This window comes from Podarcis gaigeae, assembly GCF_964106915.1.
Source record: "Podarcis gaigeae genome assembly, chromosome: 1".
Taxonomy (NCBI): Eukaryota; Metazoa; Chordata; class Lepidosauria; order Squamata; family Lacertidae; genus Podarcis; species Podarcis gaigeae.
This window is the reverse complement of record NC_139678.1, coordinates 100,809,394-100,826,332: the sequence shown is the minus strand read 5'-3', so window position 1 is coordinate 100,826,332 and position 16,939 is coordinate 100,809,394. Positions and strand designations below refer to the sequence as shown.

General features: G+C 49.1%; 1 protein-coding gene across 10 annotated transcripts in view; it reads left to right on the top strand.

Moving 5' to 3' along the window:
* ZEB2 (zinc finger E-box binding homeobox 2) overlaps window positions 1–16,939 on the top strand; it is a 164,750-nt gene that overhangs the window by 3,380 nt on the left and 144,431 nt on the right. For 6 of the 10 annotated variants that reach the window (XM_083704315.1, XM_083704323.1, XM_083704317.1 and 3 more), the window contains one exon: window positions 1,194–1,331. In XM_083704315.1, the coding sequence (XP_083560441.1) occupies window positions 1,259–1,331 (73 nt within the window). In that variant the 5' untranslated portion in view covers window positions 1,194–1,258. Of the gene's footprint in view, window positions 1–678; window positions 954–1,193; window positions 1,332–1,492; window positions 1,800–16,939 lie in introns of those variants that run through there. The other 4 variants (XM_083704322.1, XM_083704314.1, XM_083704319.1 and 1 more) reach the window with 3 other exon arrangements.

Genomic DNA, 16,939 nt, shown 5'->3' with positions numbered 1-16,939 from the left:
CTCCTTCCTTGTTTAAACGCGTCCTTAAGTCAGAGTATACTGGGTTGTGGTTGTTGTTGTTGTTGTTGTTTGTGTTGTGCTGTGTGGGTGCATGTTCTGAAGCTACAGCGTTTGCTTAAGTCAGCCAGACAGCGAGGGGTTTCCTCGTTTCCCCAGTTTTGACAGTCTTAAAGCTCACATCCAGTTTGCGGCCGTGTCAGCGAGAACGTGCACCAGTTTTACAAGACTCTCTGTGTGTGTGTACACGCACACAGACAATTTTTTAAAAATGAGATCCACTAATACGAAAGTCTCACAAGAGTAGTTTCACAACTCTCCCGCAACCCCTCTTCTTATTTTCTTTCTAAAGAAGGGAGGCTGAAATTACATTTGGGGAGGGGTGGAGAACCCTGTGCAGGATATTGCCAACGTGACTTTAAAAGTGTGAGAAACGTGGGGGGGGGGGGGGAGAGAGAGAGAGAGCGAGAAGGCAGATAAGCCTGTTCTTCTGCAGCTCTTATCAGTTCGTAGCCATATACTTTCAATATATATATATATATATAAAGGTGTCATTGGTTATGCAAACAAGAGACAGCGTCGTGAGGTCCTCAGTACTTTTCGGAGGAAAAAATCCGCCCAGCGATTTGAGTCAAGCAACGTTTTTTTTCCCCTGTTTAAAAACTCACACACACACAGAGGGAGACAGAAAACAAAACCATTAAAACCGAGTGCATTCCCTCTACGGGTCATGAGTCATTTCTGAAGATGTAATACTTGTGTGTGTGTGTGTGTGTGTGTGTGTGTGTGTGTCTGATCACTGGTGGTGGAGGGGGAGATAATAATAATAATGTTAATAATAATAATAGGAGGTATTTTGTCTGTTAAAAGAAGAGCATGCATTTCAAAGAAAGAAAGAAAAAAAGTCACCCCCACCCCCGGCCAGACACTTCCGAGGAAGGGCGAAGGGAGAGCGTGTGTGTGTTTTTGTGTGTGGCGCTGTGTGGTGCGCAAGGCGAGCGCTGCTGTGCGCGGCGCCTGGGCTGCTCGGGGTGGGGGTCCTTCTTTTGTGCAGGGTGGGGAGGTGTCGGGGTGGGGAGTGGGGGGTTGCCTGTGGGGAGAGCCTCTCTGCTGTGTCCGTGGGCTCCCTTTGGCGCCGCGCGTTTGAACGGGATCTCGCCATGCCCACCCGGTGCCTCTGTTTGGTTGCTCCATAGAGTCTGCGTGCTGCTGAATCAGGGAGTCGAGTCCATGCGAGCTGCCATCTGATCCACTCTTATCAATGAAGCAGCAGATCATGGCGGATGGCCCCAGGTGTAAGAGGCGAAAACAAGCCAATCCAAGAAGGAAAAACGGTAAGGAGAGAAGGGAGCCGCCGGGGAAGGGCAGAGCGGGGGAGGGGGAAGCCCTCCATCAAACTTTTTTCCCTTCTTCATTTTTTTTCTTTTTTTCTACTTTGGGTCCTGGCGACACTTCGAGACGATTGCCGGCGGAGTGGGAGGGGGAGGGTTTGGAGAAAAGGCAAGGAAATATGAAGGGAGGTGTGCGTATTTGGACGAAGCGGGGGGGGGGTGTTGCTAGAAAGAAAGCAGCAAAAAGCCCCCCAACCCCCCCCCCCAATGCCCGCGGTGGGTTTGGAGCAGGGCGATCGCTTGCGCCGCGGCGGAGAAAAGAGAGAGGAGGAAAAGGGGGGGGGGAGAGAGACCCACCGAGAGAGAGAGAGAGAAAGAGACGGAGGGAGGGCGAGCTAGAGATCTGTCCGTCTTGTTTGTTGTGTATTTCTGGAGCGGAGAGAGCGAGAGTTTCAGGGAGCCCGAGAGAAAGTGAGTGGCAGAGAGGATCGGCGATGGGGGATCCCAGGGCGTTGCTATTCCTGTGTGTGTCTGTGTGCCCCCCCCCCCGCGAGCGCTCCTTAAGATTTGGTTCGCTTCACCCACACCCTCCACCCACCTCTTTCCTTCTTTTTTGGGGGGGATAAGTCCGATCAAAGTAGGCGGGGGGGAGGTCCCGGGGCTTCCTTGGAGGAGTTGATGGCGGGGGGGGGAGATTCCTTAAGGAAGCGGAGCGGGGGTGGGAGACTCCGGGCGCTGAGAGGAAGGAAGAGAGAGAGGAAAGGAGATTCCTCCTCTCTCCCCCCCCTTCCAGTCTCCGTCGCTTCTCTTGGCTCGGGGCGTTGGGAAAAGCAGAAAGTTTCTCGCCTCTGGGGCGAGTTAGGTAACGGTCCCGGCTGCTGCGCTCCTGCGCCGGCGAGATCGCCCAAGAAGACCCGTTAGATTCCTCTCGCCCGCTCTCTTTCCTCTTCCCCTCCTTCCTTCCTTCTCTCTCTCTCCCTCCCTCTGGCCCCGCCGTTGTCTCTTTCTTGTTTCCCTTTGATCGCTGCCTTCACGGCCACAATCACCTCTCAGCCAAGCCAAGCCAAGCCAGCCTTTCTCTCTCTCTCTCTCTCTCTCTCTCTCTCTCTCCCTCCACCCTCCCCTCCTCCTCTCACAAGACCCAGGAAAAGCAAAAGAGCTGAGGGTGAGAGAGAAAGAGAGAGAGAAAGAAAAAGAAAAAAAAGAAAAGGCACTTTGGAAAACGTCCGGTAGTTTTCACGTTGTCATGACCAGATCCTTCCTTGTGTTGTGGGGGGGGGGGGGGAGAGAAGGAGGGAATGGACACACCGAGAAAGGAGGGGTGGATTACAGGGAGGGGGGCGATCTTTGAACAGCTCCATTAAAACACATACGCAGGAAAACCTCAACCGCTTAGCCAGACCCTGGGAAAAGCAGGGGGGTGGGAGGAGGAGGAGAGAGAGCAGCGTGAGAAATCTGGAGCCGAGCGGGCGGAAGAGTTACTTTTCGGGGGCGGCCAAGGAAACTCCCCTCTGTCGAGCAGGCAGCAGTCGGGAGGGTCGTGCGTGTCCCGCGCGTGGCCCTCTCTCCTCTGATCGCGGAAGAAGCGGACGGAGAGGGAGGGGGGTCCTGCGCGGCCCCGGGACATATCCTGCGTCGGATGTTGGGGGGGGGGGTTCAGCTGCCCCCTTTCCCTCCAGGTCCTTCCTTTCTTATTTGAATCACAAGTTCCAAGTCTCTCTCTCTCCCCCCCCCCCCACGCAACTAAACACTCGCACACTCCAGCCCCACACCATTCCGCATGGCGCTTCCTTGGCCCTCACTCTGAGCAACTTTTCTCTAGAGTTGAGGGCGGGGGGGGGGGAGTTGAGCATGAGGAAGACACTGGTGTAAACCCGAACCGATGTTACTTGCAATATTTTGGGGCTGGCGGGGGGGTGGGTGGAGGACAGGAAAGGAAAGGAAACACAAAGAGAAAGGTTGGTTACAAACAAATGTGGGCGAGTTTTTGTGCGTTTCCCCCGTCGCTGGGGAGGTGTAAGAGAGGGACTTTTCAGCGCAGAAACTCCGGGCTGCCGTGTCTCCACTCACCCCATCCCACCTCCCCGGGGCTGCTTTCCAAGAAGGCAAAAAAACAAAGTCTAAACAATATATTCGGGGCATCTTCTCTCTCCCCCCCCCCACTTTTCCGCGTTCCCCGCCACTTTCCCTTTTAGCCTGGTGCCTGCCGTTATTTAAGGTGGTCCTGGCGAAAGAGGCACTTTTCCTGCCCACCCTCTCTCACCCGTCGCTTGTAATTTAGCAGACGTTTAAAAGCACTCTTTTCACCTCTTTTGTACGATTATTATTATTATTATTATTATTATTATTATTATTAAGCTGATTTGCTTACAACCACTGTCTGCTATAGGGCTTTCCTCCCACCCACCCCCTTCTATCCTTTACAAAAATGTTAAAAGAGCAAACCTTTTATGTCAACTATGCCGTCCTCTCGGCCGCCCCCCCCCCCCACCTCGCGCGCCACACACACAGGATATGTTAAATATCACATGGAATGAGATTCAGGCTTGGCATTCTTGATTATTGAGAAGGATGATGTGGTTCAAGCCAACCTTCTTTCTCTTCCCCGTGCGCGTGTATAAGACTGTTAGCTTATCTCCTAAAAGCGTGTCCACTGTGGTGTGCTGAATATCTGCATGTATGATCTATCTGCATGTTCAGTGTTTCCTCCTGACAGTTTGTTCCAAGAGAGGGGGAGAGAGGTGACATTAGCGGCGTGGAGATCAGGCATGAGATGCATGCAGGAAACACAGGCATCATTAGAGCAATGCAGAAAGACCCCTGAGGAATAGTCATTCTACTTCTCTCCCCCCCCCCCCCTTGACGTTCTTCTGGGTGTCTTGAGAGAGAGGCAGGGAGCGCCTCTTGCCAGGTGAAAGTAACCTGTGTCTTTTAGACTCTGCAAACTTCTTCCAAAGTCTAACCACTGTTTGACTCCAAGTGTCAAACCTGCGAGGGTGGTGTTGCACTTAAAACCAAGCCACAAAAAAGCAGACATCTTTCTCTGCTTGATGATGCGCGTGTTTTCTCGTTAAGCCATGTCTCAAGTGAGAACTATTCGAATTTTGAATAGCAGGTAGATAGATCAGGGGTGTGTTTTCTTCTCACCCTCCTCCTCCCTCCTTCCTTTTCATCTCTCTCTCTCTCTCCTATTTTTTCCTCGACAAACACGTATTGGCCCCTTTGGGATTTGCTGGGGATTTATCTGAACGGGAGTGGATTTCTCTCTTCCACCCCCTTCTTTTGGATTCCTGGAAAAGATGTCACTTTGCTGTGGTTGTGTTTTTCCTGATAACATTACACAGAACGGTGCTAATCGAAATCAGGGAGAAGAAATTCAGGGGCAGCTCATGAGAATCAAAATATTTGTGGCTGCATTAAAAAAAAAAAGAGGGGAGAAGCTTCTTTTTTTTAAAAAAAAAGCATAAACTAGACTGATGGAATTTTATTTATTTGTGCAAGGTTTGTCCCCCCCCCCCCCAATTATTTTTAAAGGAATGGAAAATCATGATGGGCAGAATGAAGACCTTAAGCAGAGGTCCGGAAAGCATTCTGGGCAGTGTGTGTGCGCACCTATTTAAGTTTTAAGATGAAATGCTGCTTCAAATCATGATAGGCTTGTTGTTGTTGTTCTCAAGCGAGCAAGTTCATAAATTGACTTAGAGGAGAGAAGGAAGTGGCGTGGGAGTGTGATGCGGAGATGCCCAGATTTGTGTGGCTGAAATGAGGGCAGAAAGGGGGAACCGTTTCCTTTTAACGTGGTCTCCCTCCAGAGGAGCTGGCGCTTGTAGGAGCTCAGAAGAACCCGCAGCAGTCCAGGAATGCCTGTCGGTTTTTCAGGAAAGTTCAGTCAGATGATTCCCAGTCGCCTGACTCGCTGTGAATTGAAACACTTTCTCTCTGCGAGCAGGAGGCAAACCCCCAAGCTGCCTTCTATTTGCTTTTTTTTTTTTCTTCCCTCTCCCTCTCCAACCCCCACCCCATCCCACCCTCTGCGTCCCCCTCCCCTCCCTTCTCTGCCCCTGGGAGATCCACCACCATCTCCACTGCCAGGCGAAATGCAAACTTCCCCCAAGTTTTTGCTCTTGCTGTGGCGGCTGATGCTTAGGGTGTTATGGGCCCCCTTTGGAGAGGAAAAAGATGCTGCGACTGATGTGATCACGGGGTGACCTCAGTCCTCTCCCCATCAATTTTCTCTCCTGTCTCTCTGAGAGATGGTGAGGGTTAGGGTTTTGGCTGGTTTGAGGGTTTGGTTTTGTTTTTTTGAAAAAGCAAAAGAGCCACGGGTTGGGGATTCGGATGGTTCTTTGCAGCCCAGGAGCGTGGAGCAAAAACCCTGGCAAAGTTGACTTCCTCCTTCTCCCCTTAGTGAGGTGGTCCCTTCACAAAGTTCTTCCCGATCGTTTGGAGGAATGGGAGCAAGGCCCGCGTGTGTCCCCCTCCCCATCCCCAAAAGAGCAGGCCAAGCAAACGGGCAGCCTCGCTCATCTCTCGCGTCCGGGAACCAAACTGACAGCAGCCTCGACAAGCCTCTTTCTCTCTCGAGAGAGAGAGAGAGCGGCTTGCCAGCTCCCCAAAAAGATGGGGGGAAGAGACGGGGGGAAGATTCCCAGCCACAAGATTCCTAGCTGAGAAATAACATCGTGTGTGTGTGTGTGTGTGTGTGTGTGTGTGTAGGGTGCAAATCTGAGGGCAACGGAGAAAAACAGTGAGAGCGAGTGGGATGCTTTTTTTTGGTTGGTTAGTTGTATTTTTTATTTTTTTATTACTTTTTGGACATCTCAGGAACAGCTGGGGGAATGGTCCCGAGGCAAGCATCATCATCATCATCATCATCATCATTATTATTATTATTATTATTATTATTATTTTACAAGTGCGAAAATCCACAGCAAAGGGATCCTTTTATTTTGAAAAGTTGAGTGATCTCTGAAGATACTGCATTCTCCTCCTCCCTTCCCCCCCCCCCCACCTGGTTCTCGTATTTGTGTATTGCAGACCCACATATATGCGTGCTTCTGTATATAATATATGCATCTCTGTCTATATGAATGACACACTCACGTGTATGTGTGTGTGTGTGTGTGTGTGTGGCACTCCAGAGAAGAGGCCAAGGTGTGCACCGCCTGTCATCCTTCTCACACCCGAGCAAAGCGAGGCGCCCGGAGAACACAAGGGGCTGTTTTCCCCCTGTCAAGGTGGATGTATTTATTTTAGTTTGAGGTTCTTGGCGGGCAGAAATGGAAGTCCTCAAGAGAATCTGTTAACTCTCCTTTCCCGTAGATCAAGTGCCGCCTAAAAACGTGTCGCCTCAGAGTTTGGGACTCGTCTTAGAAAGTCACCCCCGCCCCGTCTAATATTCCCCCCACCATTTGTCGTATATTCTCTCTCTGTCTCTCTCCAGTTCTGGATTTTACAGATGAATCAGGGAAATGGAGTAGAGCCTTCTTCTTTTTTAAGCACGTAGGGTTGGAAAATCTCAGGGGAGTCTAAAAATCAAGCTTTGTGTGTATTGAGGGGCAGTGGGGGGGGGGACACTCCCTAAGGGCTGGAAGCGAATCTCTCTACCTCTCTCTCTCTTTCTGTCTCTCCCTCTCTCCTTTAAAAGTGGGAAGAGCGTTGATTCCCTGAAAGGCATCAGGCATGTTTGGCCTCCGCAGCATCTGGGCAATCTGCATTATCCCCCGTTTGCTTTTAAGGTGCATTTTCTCCTCTCTGAAAGGGACGCCTTTGTCCTCTCCTGCCCACCCCCCTAGCCGCAGAACCCCCTCCACCCCACCCCCGAGCCGGTTGGGCTTCCCAAGGTAGACCCTATTTTGTGCCTGTCACGCAGCGGAGGGAGTTTGCAGGTTCGCAAGTTGCCCACAGACAATTGATTGTCTGCCCTAATGTGTTTCATTTACATGTTTATAACGTCAATAGTGCTGGGGTGTCCACCGTACCATTCATCCAGGCATTCTCACAAGGGTACAATTGTCTGAATGGCGAAGTCAGACACCTTTTTGATTGCTCTTTAGTTGTCTTTTTTAGACAACTAGAGCGCGGGGGGGGGGGGGAGGTCTCTGAGGCAGAAACACTAGTTGAAAACGTGAAGCATTAAATGTTACCAAGAAACAGATGGGGAGGGGAGGGGGAGGGAACCCCCTCCGTTATCTAAACGAAACCAACAATTCTAGAGGGGAAAAGGAAGGGGATAAAACCATGATTCCCCCCCCCCAAAAAAAGTCTCATTAACTATTTTTGTGCGCGCGTCCGCGCCTGTAGTTTCCCTTACCGTTTTAATTATTATTATTTTTAATCAATGGATGTAGACACCCGTCTTCCCCGTTCTTAAAAGCTTAGGACAATCCTCGGGAAGGAAGCATCCCTGAACTCCGAAAGGTTTGCTTCAGTGTAAGGATTTGGCCGCTCCACAAGCCACCCCCCCGCCCCAAATCAATGCACGTGTGTGTGGACTGTAGATACATATTTAGCGATAGCAGCGCCGCTACGCGCTGGGCCGGATGAGGAGGCAGCTTCTGTCTATTTAAGCAGCAGAAACTTTGCGAAGCTAAGTTCCCAGTGGTTCCTCGTGGAAAAGCCTAGGAAGAGCCTAAGCTTTCTATTTGGTTTTACGGTTGCAGAAGCTAAATTAAGCGAAGTTGGGGTTGGGTCTGAGGCGTTGCAATGGCAATGCAAACCATTATTATTATTATTATTATTATTATTATTATTATTATTATTATTATTCTCAGGTGTGTTGGATCATTTCATCTTCTCTTTCTCCACCCCACCCCCGCCAAATGCCACGCTGTCTGTTCTCTCCTGAGGTCGCTTCTGATGGAGGCGAGACTGGATTAGCCTCCTTTGCCTCCACCACTCAGCGGCCCTATCTTCTTCATTCATATCAATTAGATGTCTAATGCAGCCCTATAGAGCCCATATGGAGGCACCAAGGAAAGGCAGGTTTCGCATTACACTCCGAAGAGAGGAAGGAGGCGGAGGGGTCGGGTGGGTGGGTGGGCGCCATTCCCTTCCACCTCTAAAATTAAGACAAAACCAGAATTATCCAACAGCTGAGAAACAAGGTGGCTTATTTCCTCTCTCTTCAAGTTTGGAATTTTATTTTATTTTATTTTTTTAAAGTGAAGAAATCTAAAACTTTGTAAGAAAATAAATAAATATTTGAGCTGTAAAAACAAAACACCATGCCTGTTTTGTGGACGGCTTTTTTAATTTTTATTTTCTCGTATGCCTACCAGGGAAGACACACACACCGAGGCACACACACAGAGCGAGTAGCTGCACCGTTAGCTGAACCCCTGACACGGCGGTCTTTTGAATGCCTTAGGTATGATTTCACTTTCGCTCACATCAATGCTGACCTGAATGCCTTTCATATCTGATCCGCTGTGTCTCTCCCAGTAAACATCCCCTGAGGGGAGAACAAAGAAAGGGTCTCTTCTTCTTCTTAATCACAATTCAGTCCATTCACCCGCCGGCAGGCTAGATTTGCATTCTGCAACAGAAAGCCAAGATGAAAAGAGAGAAAAGAGAGGAGAAAGAGAGAGGGAGAAGAGAGAGGGAGAGAGGAAAGGGGGGAGGAGGAGGAGGAGGAGGAGGAGGAGAAGAAAAAGGAGGAGAGGAAGAAGGAGAAGAAGAGAGGGGGCAAGAGCAGAAGGGTGGAGGCTGAGTCAAATAGCTGAGGTGTTTTGTAGCTGTTTGTTGGGCTTCCCCTAGTTACAAGCCTTATATAGCTGCCCGGCCTTCGCTCTTCTGACAGGCAGATAGTGTTACAAGATGGCATGCGGGTACTATTCATGGCCACTCGCCGCGAACACTTGAGGTAGAAAGTGTCAGGGAGGGGATCAAATGCCTCTCTCACCCTCCATGGACAAGGCTGCCGGCAGTCTGGGGCTGCAGGGCAGGTGGGCGCAGGTCGCCACACGTTTGGCCTTGAGGGCTCTCCGCGCCTTTGGCTGCCTGGCTTGGTTTTCCCTTTTCCCAGTTGGACTCAAACCTGGGCGCACATTTCCACTCATTCCCATCTTAGTTTCACCTGGTCGGGAGCTTCTAAGGCTGGAACCCGAAGCAGTTGACACCAAGACCTACCATCCTCTGCATGTTCAGTCCTCTCCCCGTCCATCTTCGCGGTCCCTGGGACTTACTCCCCGCAAAAGCGTGCGCTTTAGCATCGCAGACTTGGAGGAGAAAGTTCTGCGCGCGCGCAAAATAACTCGGTTGCTTTCGGATCATCAGGGTGCTGCTACCTGCAAGTGAGGACTGCGTTGTTTGCAGGATCCGTGGCTCCCACCCCGAAGTCGTTACCTCGGAATAGCAGCCACAACACAACCTGATATTAATAAGCGGGTTGAGGATAGGAATGTGGTCGCATAACTTCCTCGGAAGAGATGCCCGTCGTGTTCCTCGTGGCATTGCTTGCAAGCAAACGTAGATGCATTTTCACGCCGATGTCAGAGGTGTGAACGATCCTGTTCACTCTACACGGGATTAAGCAGGAAATCTGAATAATTAAGGACTTGCTTAAATCAGTCTAAGGGAGCCACGATTGGGCCCTAGCCTGCTTACTGTGAAGTCAGTCCCCCTGGGATTTATCCGGACCTAATCGGCAAGCCTTTGCATCCAAAGTTTGCGGCCTAATTCCACTTCTAAGGAAGGAAGTTTCATTGAAAGGAATTGCACCCCCATTTAAGTGAACATGTTCAGGATGGGCTGTTAAACTTTCTAAAAGTATATTTAAGATTGGTGAAACATTCACCTGTAGATCAGTGGGATTTGTCCATATAATATGGGGGTGCCAGCCCGACCATTACAACCCCCCCCCCCCAATTTCTATTTACAAAAATTAAACTTGCTTTAAGCAAATCCATTGACTTGTTATTCCCCTAAGCACACATTCTGAGAAGCTGGCTTTGCTGAATTGAGCGAGACTTGCTCCTAAGCAATGTCCTTTTGGTTTGCAAAACTAGTTTGAATCATCAATTAAATGCATTAGTACTGTTCGGTACTGAAATGCTACTTTCCCCAAACCGATTAATTAACCCAGTTGCTGTTGTTTTTTAACCTACAATAATAATCCGTGACTCTCCACTGAATCGATTAATCTCTTTTATTAATAGATGGATAGAGCACAGCTAGCTCTTACTGTTCCTTCTCCATGAACTAGAGAAGATGGGTTAGGGAGAGAGATGTCTGGTCCATAAGAGGGGAAGAGGAACATAACTTGCTCCTACTTTCAAGCCACAGATAGTGAACGGAATCGAGGTGCTGGTCAATAGACACAATCATAGTATTAATCGAAGGGGGCGAAATGAAAAGGCTTTAGCTTGGCCTGTTGTTGCTACATAATCTCAAATTTGCAGCTGGAAAGCACACGCACAGGTATCCTAACTTTCTTATAACTTATTGTGACCAGGTGCTACACCCTAGCCCAATTCCTACTTTTGTTAATTTTCGAAAAATATATTTATCTTTTAAAATCGATTTCTACAACAACAACATTTTGAATAGGTTCTAGTCACACACACACACACACACACACACACACACACCGTTCTTTACTAAGAGAGAGATTATTTATAACTAGAACCTGCTTACTGAGAAGTATTTAAGCCCTTTCAGGGAGAGCTGTCAAATTTTGCCTGTGCTCTTCGCCTCCATTTGCAGCAAGTTTTTTAAAAAGATGGAGAGAGGAGAGGGGGGGAGGATCTGCAACTGCTAGGCTTGAAATAACTGGGCTAGAAGAGCAGAAATCTTAAGTGACAACTTTTCAACCACACTATCTCTTGGCTACCAACCTGTCATTTTTCAGGGCCACCCCGCCCGCATTCCCCCCCCCCTTTTGGTTGTTTGTTTGTAGCGGTTAAAAAAGGAAAGATAGTAACAGCTTTTCCTCTCCCTACCCCAATATCTCATCGGCAACTAGATTAAACGTGCTAAAGGAAACGAGAGAGAAAGAGAGAATATGTCGGAAGAGTGTGAAAAGAGTTCTCCTTTTTCTTTGAGGTGCCGGGGCGACCTTTCTCCCCCTCTCCCAAAAAGAGCGCGCCCCAACTAGGAGATGTTACCGGTGGAAGGAAGGAGGCATGTGACACAGATTCCTGATTTACACCAAAAGATTTGCAGAATTTGAAAAAGAGATTATCTCTGCACCTTCCACCCCAGACTCTCACCCCCTCCTCTTTTTTTGTCCACCCCTATGACCCAAGCAGCGGAGGATTTAGGCAGATTTACTTCAGTAAACACCTTGAACACTTGGGGTGAAAGCATGAGCCTCTTTTTTTGGGGGGAGAAGGGAGGCTTTTGTTAAATGAGGTGCTTGGATAATGCCTTGCCAAGCAGCTGTGATATTAACTTACCCAGAAGCGAGGTTTTCAATCTTTTTTTGGGGGGGGACTGTTTAACTCCTCGCGTGCCGTTCACTTGCACTCATCAGATATGACGGCATGTTCTCGGGACTTTTATCTGCGAGCTATGACTGTTCATAAATGACAGACAGAGGGAAAAGCTTGGCATATTCCCATGCACTGTTAAACCAGCAGCATTGCACACACACTTACAACACAGTAGGTGCAGCAGCAATCTCTACACGCTCAGCTGGGAGCAAGTTGCGTTGGATTCAGTGGGACTGACTCCTAAAGGACTCGTCCCCTAGGATCGCGCTGATCCACGTGGTGTAGGTGTGGATCTGAAGCTCGAGTTAAATCTGGGATCACGAAAGCTTCCCGCAACCCAGCAAGGGAATCTGTGGCAAGCAACTCCATCTTTGCCCTATCGCCAACTTCCCAAAGGCAGGAAGGTGCTTGTCTTGCATCTTTAACCTGTTTCCATGAAATTTCCCCCCTTAAAGTTCCATGAATTTCAGGGGAGCGTCTCAGCTTGCTGAGGTGCCTCAGCCTTGGGAGCAGAACAGCACCTTGACTTCTTCTCCTTCTCAGCCCCTCAGAATCTTCACTCTGGTCTCAGAGAAGGAGCGGATTTGGGTTCAGGCGTCTTGGCCCGGGAGAGACACGCGGGAATGTCACTCCTTTCGAACTCAGAGTTGCTCTCAACTATCAGGATGCGTAGATTTTGTTATAGTTCCTACAGGTTATTTTATTTCCTTCTTCCTTTCTTAAAAAAAACAAAATATCGCCAGGTTTCTTTCTCTCCACCCTCCCTCTTCTACATTTTTTGGGGGGAGGGGGGCATAAAAAAACCCTGTAGGTGTCAACGTTAGAACAGCCACAAAACGTGTGAGAAAGTAAAGGGTATGAGACATGACAGAATTAAAGGTGTTTGCTATGTTGTTACCCGTGTGTCAAGTTGGCAAACCTCCCTTTTGTCACAGCCTCCTGGTGCTTTCTGATAGCGTGCCGATCATTTTCTTGCTTTTCTTTCTAGGTTGATGCAGCAGTTTTGAACCGGGATGCGAGTGGGATTGTGCGGGCGGGGGCCTAGAGAGAGAGAGAGAGAGAGAGAGAGAGAGAGAGAGAGAGAGAGAGAGAGAGAAGGGGAATGCAAAATGTGGTGCACGCGTTACTATTCCTGCAAGCCTGGCTCCTCCATGTCGAGTCTCTCTCAATCTCTCTCTCTCTCCCCCCCCCCCCCCCAATCCCTGACTCCAGCTTCTCTCTCAAGGAAGCCTCTTTCCTTGCCTGCTTTTGCCTCTCAACCCCAGAGCAGCAGCAGCAGCAGCAGCAGCAGGCGCGTTTCTAGGATCTGGCAATGGAGCGCAGCTTGGCAGGAATGCCAACTGCCAAATCATCCCATAATTATGCTTTATGTCGTTTTAGATGAATGACCGAGCATGCAGTATTCCTTTGGAAAGGGGTTGGGTAGGGGCAGAAATATCTGGAAAAGCAAGCGCTGTTTAAAACAAGCCCCCACCTCAAATCTATATCTATCTATCTATCTATCTATCTATCTATCTATCTATCTATCTATCTATCTATCTACTAGACTTTCAAAAACCTGGTCAGGGTCACCGTTGGAGAGCTGAATTAAAGTGATCCCATTTGTGATCTAATTGAGGTTGGCACCGTCCTTTGCGGTAGCAATAAGCGCGAGGCAGCAGCGCGTCCGAATCCCAGAACCGCAGCAATTGCGATCTGGCGCTGGAAACCGGAGCTGCAAGGGGGGCGGGGGCTGCTGGTGGTGATGGTGGTAAGACTACTGAGATGTGAAACGTAGCTTCGATCCTTCACCGTCCCCTGCGCACCCCAGAACCACAAGGCCCCTCTGCCCAGCTCTTTTAACTCCGCGCGTCGCGGTTTGAAAGCGGGAAAGTGGGACGCGCCAGGACAGGCGCGCAGGCAGGGGAGGTTGGCCGAACAATTTGCGCACCGCTTCTCCTGCCCTTAGCAAAGAGCCCAGCCAGGCGCTGGTCCCTGTCTAGACTGCAAAAGTATACCTTCCCTCCCCTGAGCCCCCGATTGAATCAAGAGAAGCGGCTGCAGAGCCGCGTTAGAACAGCTCTGCCTAAACAGGAGCAAGCCTTCCCCCTCTCCAAAAAGAAATAATCACCCGCCTATCCTGTATTTTAATCTATTGCGCGCGGGATCCAGGAATGCATATTATGAGGGGCGGGGACCGGGATCGAGGAGCGTTTACATACGGGAGGATAGTGGGACGGGTGTGCGTGTGTTGTTGTTGGGACTCACTTGGCAGCCGTGGAAAAGTTGCATCTCGAAAGAGAGGCGAGAATGTTGCCACCTGCCTAGGCGTGGGGGAATCCGTTGTGACTCCGTATTCCGATCCGAATTTAAAAGCGTATTTGTGGGTAGGGGAAAAAAGAACTTATACAAATACTGTGCTGTTTGCAGCGAAGGGTGACAAGTGTTGGATGTGTGTGAAAGGAGTTCAGCGTGCAGCGTCCTGGAATTGATTTTGAAGAAGCCTGTTTATACGGACGCCTTTGAAACAGGAGCACATTCGGCGCGCTGGAGTTTTCCAAGCGTATTGCTACCTTTAGTCTTCTTAGATATCCAGTGATTATGTGGAGAGTGTTGTGCTATGTGCGCTGGTCTCTCTCCTCCCCCCCCCCCCCCTTTTAACCCACCAACGCACACTTAACATTCTTATTCAGTGGGTGTTAGGCTAGTTCGACTCTTACCATTTTCCAGCTTCACTAATGAACCAGAGTTGATAGGGTGTGTATGGTTGCGAGCAAGCAATTAATTAAAACAGAATTGGAAGTTCTTTTACTCTTTGTTATTGGGGCACTGGAGGAAAGGACGGCTGGGGGTGGGGGCGCGGAGAGACACGAGAAATAAACTGGAATAGATTATCACCACATCAGGCAAGAGACCAAAGTGAGCTCGGCAGAGAGCGCTTTTTTCTGGGACAGTCCGGCAAAAGCCTTTCCTTTCTGCCACCGCGGGAGCTGGGCAAGGGGTGCATGGCTGTGATACTTGGAAACGTGGCAGTGCGTAGTTGTTCCGCGGTCTATACTTGTGCCTCTTCACATTTTCTCTCCCGCTTCCTCCAGTCGCACACGCCATGGGTTTGATTTTGGGTGGGAATGAACCCCAGGCAAGGTGCGAGGCAAGAGAAAGAATCAGTACCAGGAGGAGGAGATGTAGATGCTGTATTGCAGAGCCTCTGACCTGGATGGTTCCGTCTAACAAGTGAGTGGATTTCAGCCACGTCAAATGCTTCAGCAAAAGACTCGGCTGGCTTCAGGTGAACCCAAGAGCCATTAGTTCATGGGATCCAGAACAGGGTCTCTAGCTCTTCCTCCGGGCTTGGCTTGACACATGGTGATGCTGGCCGGCACTTCCTTGGCAATTGCAACAACAGGCCAGGCCAGGCAGAATTTGTCCCGCTGGATCCTTATTCTGGAAGGCAGTCCCACAGGTGTTGATGACAACCCAAGCAAGATTTCTTTGATTTCTGCCTTACTTGGCCAGTCATATGACAGCCGAATTATTCAGGCTCCCATTAATTTCCCCTTTCTCTTTGGGGATTAAATGTAGTTGTACTTCTTCTCCTTGACCTCCCTGTGCTTCAAAAAGGCATAAATGCCAGCCCTGTTATTCCCTGTGGGTTAAACCACAGAGCCTAGGGCTTGCTGATCAGAAGGTTGGCAGTTCGAATGCCCACAACTGGTGAGCTCCGGTTGCTCAGTCCTTGCTCCTGCCAACCTAGCAGTTTGAAAGGACACAGTGCAAGTAGATAAATAGGTACCGCTCCGGCGGGAAGGTAAACGACGTTTCCGTGCGCTGCTCCGGTTTGCCAGAAGCGGCTTAGTCATGCTGGCCAGAAGCTGTCTGAGAACAAACGCCAGCTCCCTTGGTCAGTAAAGTGAGATGAGCGCCGCAACCCCAGAGTCATCAGTGACTGGACCTAACAGTCAGGGGTTCCTTTACCTTTACTGGCCTCTTAGGCTGCAACTATGTACACTCAGTGTGAGGAACCTCCTGATGTGGTTGGACTTCATTTCCCATCAGCCACAGCCAATGCCTAGGGATGATGGGAATTCCAGTCCAGCAACATCAGCAGGGCCACAGGTTTCCCCATCTCTGCTTTGTACGTTTACCTGAGAGTAAGTCGCACTGAAATCACTGAGGCTTACTTCTAAGTTATCATGTTAGGGGTGTGCAGAGATGTGCACTTAACCTGATTTTCTATTTAGCTCACAAAACAAGCAAACAAAAACCTGAATTGAAATGGAGTGGAAGGCTGTAGATTGCATGAGGACTGGCACCCCAGTTTTGAGCTGTGTTTGGTTGCAAGGGAAATCTGTTGATGCCCATTAAATTCACTTTCAAGGAGGTGTGCTTGCATCCGAATCCCGTTTAAATCTGTGCAACTGCATGGGTTTAAGCAGGCTGAATTTGAAGTAGGTTTCATGTACGGGCAACCAGAGTAATTAAAAAGTAGCAAAAAGGGTGCAAAAATGGTTACAGTCTGCGTGATCCATCTAATCCACATTCTTAACTGAGAGCACCTGGAAAATTTAGCAACCTGTATTATTTGATTGGGGTGGAGAAGAGCATGCGTAGATGCCTTCTCTGCTGTAATATATAGATGTGGCATCTGCTGTGGGATATACCTGTACTGTATCTCTAACATCAAGTAATATTTGTAATCTTGCATTCAATCATATATACATAACAAGTGGTTTGGTAGGAACTATAATTATGAAGACTACCTATGCTTTAGGGACAGGGAAACTGAGGCACAGAGGCCTGGTTTAAGAATACTGTACGTTTAAAAGAAGTTCTAGTTCAGGCTATTGGAGTAGAGGCAGGTAAGAAAGGATGAATGGGGAGTTGGAGGTTCAGGACTAGAGTCAAGTAATAGAATTGTAGAGCTGGAAGGGACCCCGAGGGTCATCTAGTCCAACCCCCTGCAATGCTGGAAACGTTTGCCCAACGTGAGGCTCGAATCCCTGAGATCACGCTCCACTGACAGGCACGGTCACAACATGCAGAAGTATAATAATAATAATAATAATAATAATAATAATAATAATAATAATAATAATTTATTATTTATACTCAGCCACTCTGGGCGGCTTCCAACAAAACACTAAAATACAATAACCTATTAAACATTAAAAGCTTCCCTAAACAGGGTTGCCTTTAGAT